The sequence below is a fragment of the Halictus rubicundus genome, chromosome 2 (genome assembly GCF_050948215.1).
Source record: "Halictus rubicundus isolate RS-2024b chromosome 2, iyHalRubi1_principal, whole genome shotgun sequence".
In the NCBI taxonomy this organism is placed as follows: domain Eukaryota; kingdom Metazoa; phylum Arthropoda; class Insecta; order Hymenoptera; family Halictidae; genus Halictus; species Halictus rubicundus.
This window is the reverse complement of record NC_135150.1, coordinates 13,158,586-13,172,381: the sequence shown is the minus strand read 5'-3', so window position 1 is coordinate 13,172,381 and position 13,796 is coordinate 13,158,586. Positions and strand designations below refer to the sequence as shown.

The 13,796-nt window shown below is 29.8% G+C and overlaps 2 protein-coding genes across 3 annotated transcripts; both read left to right on the top strand.

Moving 5' to 3' along the window:
* Positions 1–1,718: 1,718 nt before the first annotated feature.
* On the top strand, positions 1,719–6,057 carry Inos (Inositol-3-phosphate synthase). 2 transcript variants are annotated; one of them, XM_076805381.1, is made up of 7 exons: positions 1,719–2,199; positions 3,505–3,677; positions 3,840–4,107; positions 4,196–4,450; positions 4,520–4,762; positions 4,834–4,942; positions 5,144–6,057. In XM_076805381.1, the coding sequence occupies exons 1-7, from the start codon at positions 2,083–2,085 to the stop codon at positions 5,521–5,523; spliced, it is 1,545 nt and encodes a 514-aa protein (XP_076661496.1). In that variant the 5' UTR covers positions 1,719–2,082; the 3' UTR covers positions 5,524–6,057. The 2 variants fall into 2 exon arrangements, with proteins under 2 accessions (XP_076661496.1, XP_076661497.1); XM_076805382.1 differs by lacking the exon at positions 1,719–2,199 and adding an exon at positions 3,300–3,434.
* An 868-nt stretch (positions 6,058–6,925) lies between these two features.
* LOC143365310 (uncharacterized) lies at positions 6,926–13,732 on the top strand. Its single transcript, XM_076805376.1, has 4 exons — positions 6,926–7,463; positions 7,577–7,957; positions 8,105–12,141; positions 12,201–13,732. The coding sequence occupies exons 3-4, from the start codon at positions 8,179–8,181 to the stop codon at positions 12,492–12,494; spliced, it is 4,257 nt and encodes a 1,418-aa protein (XP_076661491.1). The 5' UTR covers positions 6,926–7,463; positions 7,577–7,957; positions 8,105–8,178; the 3' UTR covers positions 12,495–13,732.
* The last annotated feature ends 64 nt before the right edge of the window (positions 13,733–13,796 follow it).

Here is a 13,796-nt window from a genome sequence, read left to right as displayed (position 1 = left end):
ATAAGAAAGTTCAACAATAACGAAATAATTCAAGCACATCATTATTTCATTTGTTTCTTTTCATCCGATATATTTTATATAAATGTTTCTATTTCGTTGAACAATTATATCTGCAGGCGATATTAAACGAATAAATTTGTGTTATCGAAGTTTAACGGGCTTGATTTTACAATGTTAATGCACGTATTGATATCAATACATTGTTTTCGGTGTTATGTTTCAAATATCAATCCGGAGTCAAAGAGGACCTCTTTGCCGGAGTGGTCTCCTGACATACCATATTAATGAATAAAAAGAAACTATTCGAAACTAAGCTACTCGATGCACAGTTGAATACAAATTTTGAAACGTGTAGAATATAAATAATAATGCATATATATATATATATATATATATATATATATATATATATATGCATATATATATGTCAGAATGGAAGTGAAATGGCTCGCATATAACAATAAGAGGTAGATAAAATCCGCCTTTGTAAACAGATTATAGTTCATAATCGTTTGTCGGGGCTCGACTTACAAATGGTCTGGCAACATAATTCTCCCATTACGAAAGTTCCAGAGTCACCAAGTGCCAATTGATTGAAACAATCTATGCATTCCAGCTACACGTGATGTAATGGAACATTTTACCGACCGGTTAACGATCATAATTCAAATCTCAAAACGTATTCAAACGTTTTCTTCTTATATATGTTAAAATTCCTTATTTATAGAAACATTAACTGTTAATCGCAACATTAACAATGTGACATATCGATAACATACTTATCATTAAGACATAAAACAGTTATTAATAACTGTATCAATTGATACTAAAATTTTGCATAGAATAGTTACTAAATATAGTTTACTAGTGATATATTTTTAAATAATTGCTAAGTACATATATGGGATATAATAACAAGGAGAGCAAAATTATGTAATGCAATTTGTTATGCATATTGTGTTACAACCATATTTCAGAGATCATATATGTAATAACACGGAAATATCATCTCATGTAACAGTGCTGCTTAATTTAAATTTTTCATACACATATATAAGAAAACAATTTTTAATAAGAAGTTCTTTTTATTATCTGAATCGATTTTCATGTCACGATGTCAAATCTACATCAAATATATATTTCTAATATTTACAGTATTCTAAATAATTAATTAATAACAATTTGAGAAGTAAATAATTACTTAAAAGTTCACTCTCAATTTTTGCCTGGTTTCAAACAACAAACCTCCGCGGGCAAACTGGGTCGTTTATGTCCGGAGCAAAATGTGTTTCACTCTTGAATTTCTTTCTTTTCAATATTTATTTTATTCCCACTAATGTTTTAAGCATTTTAACGTTCCAACGATTAAATATTGAAATAGGGACTTCAATACGTATTCTAGAATTTCTTTACATTTTTTTAAAAGTTAGATCAATAAAAAAATTAGTTGTGAACGTTAATTATAAACCACTCCTGCGTATTTTGAATAAGAAGAAATTTGAAAGAAATATACATGTATTAGATACACACATGCATTCTAGTGTAAAAATATTGCATAGTACGCGAAAAAGTTTGGAAGGAGGTGAAGAAAAAGTTGCAAACGAAGCATACATGTATGTTCAGTTTATGGTAGACAGCTTGATAAAAACCGGGTAGGAACCAAATATAATAGGTTCCAGTTAAGCAAAAGGGAAGGGGACTATCGCGCCGTTTCATTTAAAGCGCATGCTTGAGCATCTTCTCGACATTTACGTTTCAGCTGTGAACACGACGATTTGGATATTCACCTTCGAGTGTTATTTGCGTTCATTCTAGTTCACAAGTCTCTTTTGGCAGTTACATTGAAGAGACACGTATAAGCTATAAAAACGATATTCCTTAGAACAGTCTACAATACGAATTATTTGTTCCTTCATTTTTCACTTATTCCATCGTCGTTCCTAGTACCACTAATCTATAATCCTTGAACCCGGCATCCTAAGAGGGTTGCATTTTATTTCTTTTTGTGACATCAGTTTTTCATCAAATTCATTATTATTCTTGTCACGAAAAATTAACGCGAAAATTTTTATATCAAACGAAATGGCTTTGAAGATTCGCGTCGAATCGCCGAAGGTGAAATATACAGAAGATTATATCGAAGCACAATACGACTACCAAACGACGAACGTTATAGAAGACGATGATTCGAAATATACGGTAAGCATAACAAAGCACCATCTTTCCTTTCTTTTGTTTGATACTCTTATAATATTCCATTTTTCCCATCCCATTTTCATGAAATTTCACCTTGAAATGGAAGTTCGTAAAAGAGAAATAGAAAACGAAGAACATCGCATACTTTTCTATTCTTTAGATTTAGCGCCAAATCTATGTTAAAAATAAATTAGCCATGAACGCACGTGTATACTAAATAAATTAGAAACAAAAAAGATACGATAAATACAAATAAAATCGATACCGTTCTTATTTGGGGAAAATATAGTTTTGCATGCAGTCATTTTTTGTTACTATACGAAAATGAACTTTTCTAACCATTCAAAATATAAATCGCGCATGCTACTATTATAATAGGAAACAGTAACAGATATTTTAAACTAATGAAATAATTTTCTAGTAAGGAAAACAACTTAAAAATACCCGCTTTTAATCGACATTTACAATTTCCTACTATTTCACGAGTGTCGCAATTGATTTACCAAACATATGTATATAAATAACTTCAACATATGACATTTGAATACACAACTGCAAGTCCACGACCGAGGGAGAGTAGTTGATATTTTATTTGAATACACTTTCATTACTATTACTTCTAACTATAAGGTTTATATTTATGAAACTACATGTTTGAATTTAAAAAAAATTTTAAACCGAAAATTTTAAGCCAGATTTTTATTGACTAAAGGAAGAAAACATTTGGCAATAAAATGAATAAAACTCAAATAATAACTTAATAAATCTTGTTCTAATTATAATTTTATAAAATGATATCCTCTTTTATTGATAATTGAATTCTAATCTCATATTTTCATTTGATTACGTATATGATGTATATATCTTAACAAACATATCATACAGAAAAACAGTAATCATTAATATTATATACAATAAAAGAAGATAGTTATTAATATAAAATTTTTTTTATTAGGAAAAGATGCTGATATTTAATTTGACCAATGCATTTAAGGTTGGAAGGTCTTTTTTAGAAACAAAAAAATTGTATAAACATTAAATTTACCGATTTTGTATTTGAAAATTCTTTTTTAGGGGAAAGGAACAAATAAAATAAAAAATGAACAGCTGATCAAACGCTATGATTTTAATTTTGGAAATGAAATTTTCAATTTTTGAAAAAAAAAATATAGGTTCCTGTATTGTACACTGTGTACTAGCAGAAAAACCTTGGATACAAATATTAACAATTACTATGCGTAATATTATTTATTTTAAACGTCTAAGGGAAATAAATTACAGACTTTAAATTAAATTTACATTTAATAGGTAAAACCAGTGTCAACACAATTATTGATTAGAACACAGTTGAAAGTTCCAAAGCTTGGAGTAATGTTGGTAGGATGGGGTGGAAATAATGGTACCACTATTACCGCTGCACTATTAGCAAATAAGCTTAAAGTTTCATGGGAAACCAAAAATGGACTTCAAAAAGCAAACTGGTATTTATAATATTTTAATGTGTTTGTGTATATACAATATAAATAGAGTTTATATTAGTTTATAAACAGTTAATAAACATTAGTTTAAAATATATTTATATTTGCATTTAATATAAATTTAATAATATTTTCAAAATATATGATATTTATTGTGAATTTTAGGTACGGATCTTTGATTCAAGCATCTACTGTTAAGTTGGGTAGAGGAATGAAAGAAGATGTGTATGTTCCAATGTCTTGGTTACTTCCGATGGTAAATCCGGATGATATTGAGGTAGACGGCTGGGATATTTCGAACATGAACATAGCTGATGCTATGAAGCGTGCAAAAGTTTTAGATATCAATTTGCAAAAGCAATTGGAACCATATATGGTAGACATGAAACCAAGAAAGAGCATCTACTACCCTGATTTTATTGCTGCTAATCAGGTGAAATTACTTTTGTTTCAGTTTTGTTACCACATCTGCATTATTTTTATTTATTGCATTACATATCATTATGTATTTATATTCCCAGGAGAAAAGAGCAAATAATATTTTTTTGGGTTCAAAATTTGAACATTTGGAATTAATTAGAAAGGATATTGCAGAGTTTAAAAGTTCAAAGAACTTGGATCAAGTAATTGTATTGTGGACAGCTAACACTGAAAGATTTTCTGAGATAATACCAGGTGTAAATGATACAGCTGAAAATTTATTGAAAGCAATCAAAGATAATCACTCAGAAATTAGTCCAAGTACAGTATTTGCTGTCGCAGCAGCTTTAGAAGGTGTAAGTAATATAATTCTAGTACTATAGGTTTAGAATAATATGAATGATTTAAACTATCCATTATTATAGTGTACATATATAAACGGTTCTCCCCAAAATACTTTTGTACCCGGAGCAGTGGAATTAGCTGAAAAGCATAAAACATTTATTAGTGGTGATGATTTTAAATCTGGACAAACAAAATTGAAGTCTGTACTTGTAGATTTTCTAGTATCAGCTGGTATTAAACCGGTATCAATTGTCAGCTACAATCATCTTGGAAATAATGATGGATATAATTTATCTGCTCCCCAGCAGTTTAGATCAAAAGAGGTAATTCAAATTAAAACTGTTATTATGTGTATCACTCTTGCACGATTTTTTAATATAATCTTTTTATTTAGATTTCAAAAAGCAACGTAGTGGATGATATGGTACAATCAAATAAAATCCTTTACCAACCTGGAGAGAAGCCAGACCATTGTGTTGTTATTAAATATGTTCCTTATGTTGGTATGTATACAAAAATACACAAATATTTAAGATTGCTTTGTATATAAAAAATTAAAAATTTATCACACCGCAAAGAAATATACAAGGACTTGTATTGTTTTAATTTATGAATTCATTCTAAAGATAAATTTAATTACATACATATTTTGTAAATATGCAAAAATCTAAGAATATTACAGCAAATATATAATCCGTTATTAGGTGATAGTAAACGTGCAATGGATGAATACACATCGGAAATACTACTTGGAGGACACAATACGATTGTGGTACACAATACATGTGAGGACTCTTTATTGGCTAGTCCAATAATTTTAGATCTGGTTCTTCTGGCAGAAATTTGTTCACGTATCACTTTCAAAGTAGCGGATTCGAACGAAGAATTTACTGGATTTCAGAGCGTGCTCTCTATATTATCGTATCTTTGCAAAGCACCATTAGTGCCTCGTGGAACACCAGTGGTAAACGCGTTATCTAAACAACGGGCTGCGATTGAAAATCTATTGAGAGCATGTCTTGCATTACCTCCCGAAAATAACATGTTACTTGAACACAAAGTTAATTTCGAGACGCCAATATGAAACCAAGAAAACAAATTGTATCTTTAAAAGTAAGGGTATTACTGTTTTCAAAAAAGGAAAAATGAACAAACAGTATTATCAAACAATAATTTAAGAAACCGGCAAAAACGTTCAGTGTTTCGAGATAGTTTTATTTACAGATTTTTTTTCCGTGCAATTTTTTATAGACAGCTTACAAAATGAAATAGGTGATAAAGTTGCATCTTTAGTAGGGCGTTTCGCGATAAAATCATACAACTTCACCAATATATTTAGGAGGTCATTCTCGATAAAAAATTTTAGAGTTTGTACAATACTTGAAATACTAATATGTCTAATATTGGTAATGGTCTTTATAATATTTAACATGCACATAAATGTCAGTATGGTGTATATATAACATTTTGACGATATTGGCGGAGTTTGTTGGTTTTGCTGCAGAAACTTCTATATGTGAGAACTACAATTATTGTTGACAAGTTCTATATGAACTAGAATAATAATTGAAAAAATATGGATTTGATCTACAAATAACCATACTTGGTATATGAGGGGGAGAAAAAGTGATGTTTCCAATGAATTTCAAAGCCTACAATAGTTAAATCTGATGTATGTTATTAAAATGGTTAAACACAGAAAAAGTATATTTTTACAATAGATACTTATATTTTTTAAAAATATGTTTCAAATAACTAAAAATCACTATTTTTGGATAAATACGAAATTTAAATACAAATAAGCAATATGCTAACTTTACTACATATAAGATTTTTACGTAAACGTTTTATTTTCCACAAATTTTTCTTATAATTTCACAATCCAAAGATTTGTGATTCTGTGAAATGGCGCAATGTATAAACATAATGTGAATGTAAATTTGTGATAAAATACCCTTATTGTTTAAATGTGTTGTGTCTTATGAATAAAAGAAATAAAATTTATAAAACGTAAAATTGCTTGTACTGGAATGTTTCATAATCCATATGTCGTAATACATTCAACAAAAATAAACTCAGAGTTATAATGTAGTGAGTTGGAAAGAAGATTGTCTGCATTATTAAGATTTAATGGCATGTTTCATTTTATTGAATAAAACTTCATCAAAATAACTATTGTCCATTTTGTTTGACAGTAGTACTACTGTCACGCATACAAAAGTAGAAAAATTTTTTGGCTAATCTAACATTTTAATGTAAGAACATAATGATTACTACTCAAAATTATAAAAATTTTAGTAACTACATAATTACGAATAGGTTAAATGCTTTTAACAAAAGATCTTTATGTAAAAAATAAAATTTTCAAATAGAACTTCTTATTACTTACGTAGATACTTTGATATTTTTTAAAATCAAAATTTTCGCGGTTAAGAGCTATAATGGATGCATGCGCGCATGCGTACCAATGCTGCAAGACAGAAAAAATAACATTTATATAAATACAAACGTAAAATGTATTTTACTTTTTGCTTAAACTGCCAAATTACGTTTTATTTTGAAATTCTGAACGACTTATTATAAAAAATACAATGTATTTTTTGTATTTGTTATGCTCAGTTTCAGGAATACGAACGCAGCCATTATGAATGTAAGCAACGTCACGGCTACAGTAAAGGAATTTCAGTAGACGACAGTTGAACGTGGCACAAATTCCTATTTCAAAGTGCGTGCAGATTAATTGTCTTACGTTGCGAAAGTTACATCTCTCAGGCTGTAATCTATGACGAATCTTTATAATGTGTACCGTTACAGTGTTCCCTGTTAAAATATTCTATGACTATTGAAAGCTAGTCATGAATTTCGGCAGTGTAGAATGCCCGTTGCGTAGGTCGAAAATAACATACGCCACAGGCGCCATTGAACCGCGCCATCTGGATATCGTTAGGAAGAAATTATATTAGCGAGAGTTTGGAAAAACTTTTGAATAATGTTATTACTCTTCCCAGTTACGAGTATAGCAAGGTAAAATTAATGAATTCAAAAATTGGCGTGATACGCATCGATTACGTTTACATCAAGTTTGAGTGCAAGAACGTGTAAAGCTCACGATTAAATCTACTTAACCTCAATTTCAGATGAAAAATGAATACCTGCGTTTATGAGAACATAATTTCATGTTTATCTTATGAAGAAAATAAAAATGTTCAATCTTCTTTGAAAGAAGAAATTGAAGGTATTTTTCATTTTACGAACAGAAACGTGAACTTCAGAAGCCTGAAAATATCGGTGATATTGAAGTAATAATTCCAATTCTAATGCAATAACAATAGTGTAACCATCAAAGAGACCTGATTTCTATCAGTTTTTTTGTGAACTATTGAACTTTTATTAATGGCATGTAATTCATGTAATAGTTTGATATAGAAGCAATATTGAAAAAGAGTAAGAAGTATTATGAACGCAACATGCACAACCAGCGTTACAAGAACTAATTTTCTTTTATACTGTACGATAAGGTAAATAAATTATTATTATTTGTAATATTCTACATAAAGTTTGAAAAATAAGAGAACATTTTAATTTAATTACTGTCTGATGTATTGTTTTATTTTATCAGTTCACATACCTTGTTTATATTTAATATTATATTTTCTTTTATTTAGGTCATAGACATTAGGATACTTTACAAATATACATTAACTATACAATGCGAAGAATTTAAGTTACTGGATTAAAAATGCAGCACATTGAAGTGAATAACAGAGATCACAACTATAGTGAAGTAAAAGTAGATAGTCTTCAACATGTTGATGATAGTACTTTGAATGTATCTGCGAATGATGTAAAAGCAGTTTATAAATCAAACAAATCTTCGTTAGTACTGAACAAAGAAACCTTTGGTCAAGTTAAAGATATAAATGAATTAAAAAAAATAACACCACGTGTAAAATTATTGGCTCACGATGCTAGCAGTTTAACAGAGTTAACGAAAATTTCTTTTCACAATAAAATATCTGCACAAAAAAAGATATGCATGTCGGAGCAAACGAAACAGGAATTGAAGAAATATTGCAGGACTTGTGCTGGTTTAAAACTTCCATTGGTCGACATTTTTAGTGAAAAAGGCATTCAAATGAGGTTGAGTCAACAGCTTAAACACTTAGAAGAAATAAATCCATACGACAGTTTGTCAACTCAAATGTGTATGGATTGTATTTGTGACTTAAAAATGAGCTATAAGTTTTTTATGCAGATTAAGAAAGCAGAAGTAAAATTAAAGTCTATTCACAATTCTCTGGTAGATACAGCAGCAAAGAATGCAGAAATTAACAAAATGCAATCATCGATAGTAGATATTGAAAAATCAGAGACAAAGATAGAAAGTTGCAAAGAACGCAGTATAATAGATCCATATTCTGGTAAGAAACACAATGAACAAATGACTGCACAAAATTTAATAACTTCCTCGACGAAAGAAGAACAAAAATGTTCAACAATAATTGAAACCATAGATATTAAAGAATCGGATAACAATGTTACGGTAGAAATTTTCGAAGATATGATGATTACACATAACAGCGACGACAACGAGTCCATAGAAGAATTTGATCCAGATGATCCACCTTTTCAACCTGATAGTTCTGATGCTTTTGATTCTGATGATGAAATTAATATTCAAACATCAGGTACAAAAAAGAAAAATATGCAGCAAAAGGATAGTATTCTGAAGAAGTGTTTACAACCAGTCTTTATTTGTGATAATAATTCTGTCTCGGATAATAAAACTACAGATTTTAATCAAACAACATATAAATATGATACATCGTCGAATGTATACATCAAACTAGAGAAGAGTACAGAAGGTAGTAATTGTACTACCGAACCACATAGCATATCTAAATCTGAAACTGTGTGTAACAGTGAAAGTACAAAAGAATCTTCAAAACAGCCAAACATATTAAAAAGGAGACTTTTATTACAATCAAAGAAAGAACCCAGTGAAGAAACAGACGAAAATGTTTGTCAATCTAATGTCTCTGACAAAGGTGGAACTTATAAAGACGTTAAAGTACAAAAATTGGATTTAAACAATCCTTTAAGCATTAATAGCAATCAGGAAGATGGGATCATGTACGTTACTGTTAAAGGTTCCAAACCAAATGAACTATTATTGGTCAAAGTTAAAAAAATGGATAAACCATTGGAGAAAAAAGAAGAGAAACCAGTAGGGAAGAAAAATTTTGATATCAAACCTATGGAAAAAATCTTAAAGCGGTACGAAACATTGGCCACAAAAGAAAAGGATTTGTTTCCAGATCGGACAAAAAAGTCTGAAATCAGAGAACAAATCATCGAGGAGCAAATAGAAGAGTATAAGAAAAAACGAGAAAAAGTATTAGGAGGTCATGCTAATATTTCTCTTCCTGTAAAACTTGAAGAAACTCAAACTCGTTTTGTAAAACGTAATGAAATTCAGGAGAATAAAAAGTCCTCCACATGCGGCGACAGTGATTCAATAGTGAATGTACAGTTTGATAAAGATAATAATGATAGTAACGCAAGTACTATAAAAAACGACAATGATAGTTCAGGTAATGCAGAGTCTGTAAAAGAGAAGTCCACTAATGAAAAGACTTATGTAAATACCGAAGAATATTTGACAAGTTTGGCGAAGCTTAAGCTGAAGTGGGAGGAAGCAAAGAAAAAGAAAGAATTTCTTCAAAAAGAGCTCGACGAGTCTTATACAGAAGGAAATATTGAGAAATTAACAAGAATTCTAGGAGAAAAGGAAAAAAATTTACAAGACTTTCAAGACTATTTGAAACAACGTAAAATTGTTGTTACAAGACTAAAAGACGAAGACATAATATCTTTGTACGAAGATAGGAATAATGCTGTGTTAAAAAACAACTTACCCGATTTAATAGATGAAAGTCAGCCTGCAGATTATATTCCAGAAGAACATTATCTAGAGTGTGATTATTGTCCAGAGACTTTTGCTTCTAAAGATGTACTCGAAGAACATTTAAAAATGCATGATTATAAAATTATGCACTACTGTGAAGATTGCATGGAGGAGTTTCCAACGAACAAAGCAAAAAGGAATCACAATGTAATCTGTATAAAAAAAAAGTTGTGTAAACATTGTGACATGATGTTGGACTCAAAAGGAAAAAAGCGGCAACATGAACAGAAACATTGCGATAGTATGTATGGACAACTGTGTGATGTGTGCGGTGAAAAATTTAAACATCAAGGAACATTGGATCAACATGTAAAGACACAGCATATGAGTTGGGAAAAGATATTTCAATGTCCAAAATGTCCTAAAAAGTTTGCTTTTAAACAAAAACTTAGCTTTCATTTGAAGTCTGTACACACAACATTAAGAGCTTATTTATGCGAAGATTGTGGAGCAGATTTTAAAAATCCTGCAAGTCTTAGACATCATAGAATACGCAAACATCAACCGGTAGGCAATAAACGTGAATGTCCAGTTTGCCACAAGTTAGTGCCGTTTTATAGTCTCTCGAAGCACATGCACACACACAAGGCATATACTATTCAATGTCCGCACTGTGACAAAATGTTTAAAAATAGCTCTACTTTGAAACAACATGTACGAATTCATGAAGATCAGCGTCAATATAGATGTGATACTTGTGGAGTTGGTTTTAATAGACGCGATGGTTTGAGGTTGCATATGAGAGTTCATGAAAAAACTGACAGCAGAGGACTAAAAGAATGCTCGTGTCAAGTGTGTGGTGAAAAATTTCCAAACCACTCGACGCTTGTTATACATAGAAATCGGGTTCATAAAGATGGGAGGCAATACACTTGTCACATATGTAATAGATCAATGATTTCAACTAGATCATTAGAATGGCATATGTCTCATATACACAACGAATCCCTTCCTGGCGTTGTGAAGGATGATTCGGACGGGACACCAGAAAAGAAGCGAGTATCGTGTTATCATTGTAGCAAAACATTCAAAACAGAAATGATTTTAAGGACACATATTAAGAACACTCATATGGAGAAAGACCCTATGAAATGTTTAGACTGTGAGTTGACGTTTACTTCTGAAGTGAGATTGAAACACCATATGATGGTGACTCATAACAGGCTAGAAGGAACTTTACCTTGTCCTCACTGTCCGAAGAGGTTTGTGAATCAGCTCAGGTTGAAAACACATATGATATCTCATTCTGAAGAAAGACCATATTCCTGTGAAATTTGTGGATTCAATTTAAAGACTAAAATACAGTTGATTAAACATCATCAGAATAGACATAGCGATGAAAGGCCTTTGCAATGTAGATACTGTCCATGGAGATGTAAACAAGTTAGCGCTCTTGTGTGTCACGAAAGAACACACACGAATGAACGACCATACTCTTGTAGTGTATGTAGACAACGTTTCAAATACTTAGGTGATAAAAACAAGCATGAAAGACGACACGAAAGTCTAGGAGGATCAGGATTTAAAAGAATAGTACCTGGTCGAAATGCTAAACCGAAAATCGGAGAAGATTCTTCTTGTTCTGATCAGGAACAAGAAGGTGTAACCAACGCAGAATCTCAAGTTGCAGAAGGAGAGTACGAAGAACAGACAGATCAAGATTTTAAAGAAGAACAGTTAGTTAAGTTCGAAGAACAAGAAATAACAGAAGAATATGAACAAGTGTATGAACAGGTAAATACTTGTTTGAAATAATTAATTTCCTTTCAATTTATGTCTATTATTTTTATTAGGAGTATGAAGAAACATCCCGAGAAGCTTCAGATGCAGCAGAAGTAATAATGAACATGGAAGATACTACTGTTTATACGGAAGAAGTAACTGCAGACAATATTGAATCTGCAGAAATAATGACAGACGAAATGATGACAAATGAAATATTGCAATCAGGTGCTGTAGTTCATTTGCAACAGGAAGATGATTCGGGAAAAATACAAGTGATCCCAGTTATGCTATCTTTACCTGATTTATCCGATGCGAATACTGAGGTTAATTTAGCTACAGCATCAATTATGTATAATAACTGAATTTAACATCGCATTTTACATTTGCGATTCTGTGTAAAAAAATGAACTTTTATTATAGTAATTAAAATTTAAAAAACTTTTTAATTGGGGTCAAGAAGTAGGGGCTAAATCACATTCCTGTAACTCGAATTACAGATATTCTAAAAAGTATATATTTCCTTCAAGCATATGTAGCTTTCAATTGCTAAGGATATTTAAGTATGTACCGAAAATGTTAAGATACTTTTCTGCTATTGAAGCAGAAATTTTTTATGATTATTCATAAAATGAGTTTAAGATTGTAAAAATAGAATTAGAAAAATTTTATCTCAGTGCTTTTCAATATACAATTCTCGGTTTAATCTTAAATAATAAAAAAAAGTAATTGAACTACAATAAATAAAGTATTTTGTACAAGTCTATAAAAAATGAACAAATATTTTACTTGACGCATATATAAAATTCATTGCATTAATAAAAATTGACATTATTCGTAACTACATTTATTTATAAAATATGTTGTTCGTATTTTATATTCATTTGTTTTTTGAAATTAGATAACTATGTTTTTTTTTTGAATCTTTCATTTCATACGTGGTTAAAGCATAGACAATACTTACATTTCTGCATTTTATACTTGTAAATTGTAGTGAACTAAAAAAAAATTAATCACAGTTTTGGTATTTTCAGTGTTTTCTTATATGTAATATATTGTTCATATAACATACAATTTAATTTGGACTTTCTATGTTTATGATACATTAGAGAATTTTATATATTACAAAGTAGATGCTCAAATACAAATTCAAGCATCATTTACAGATAACTTTTTGTTAGCATTACTGTATATTTCTTTATATAACAGTGAAATAGAAATATTCATGTTAATAATAATTTAAAAAAGTATATGTATACTATACTTATAAAATTAGTAAACATTTTCAAATTAATTTCTATACAATTCAAAATTTTTACATATATTTGATTTAAGAATTTGTCACTTATTAAAATAATTCTTAGAATATTATATATAAGTATGTAAATTTTAAATGACAGGAACATTTTTCATTACCAACAAACTACAATAAGTTACACATTTTAACATTTTCGTTTCCCTTCTATTTCAACGCAATTGAATATTTTAATTTTTATTTATTTTCTCATATTATTAAATTTTTGGTCTGTAAAACAGTTGTATTTTATTGTGGCAATAAAAAGAAATTGGAATGTCAGATTTTTCTATTTGATACTCTATGAAATATTTCCAAGATCTTCGCTGTATATATATATATATATATGTATTAGAAACTTGTTGACTGTGTA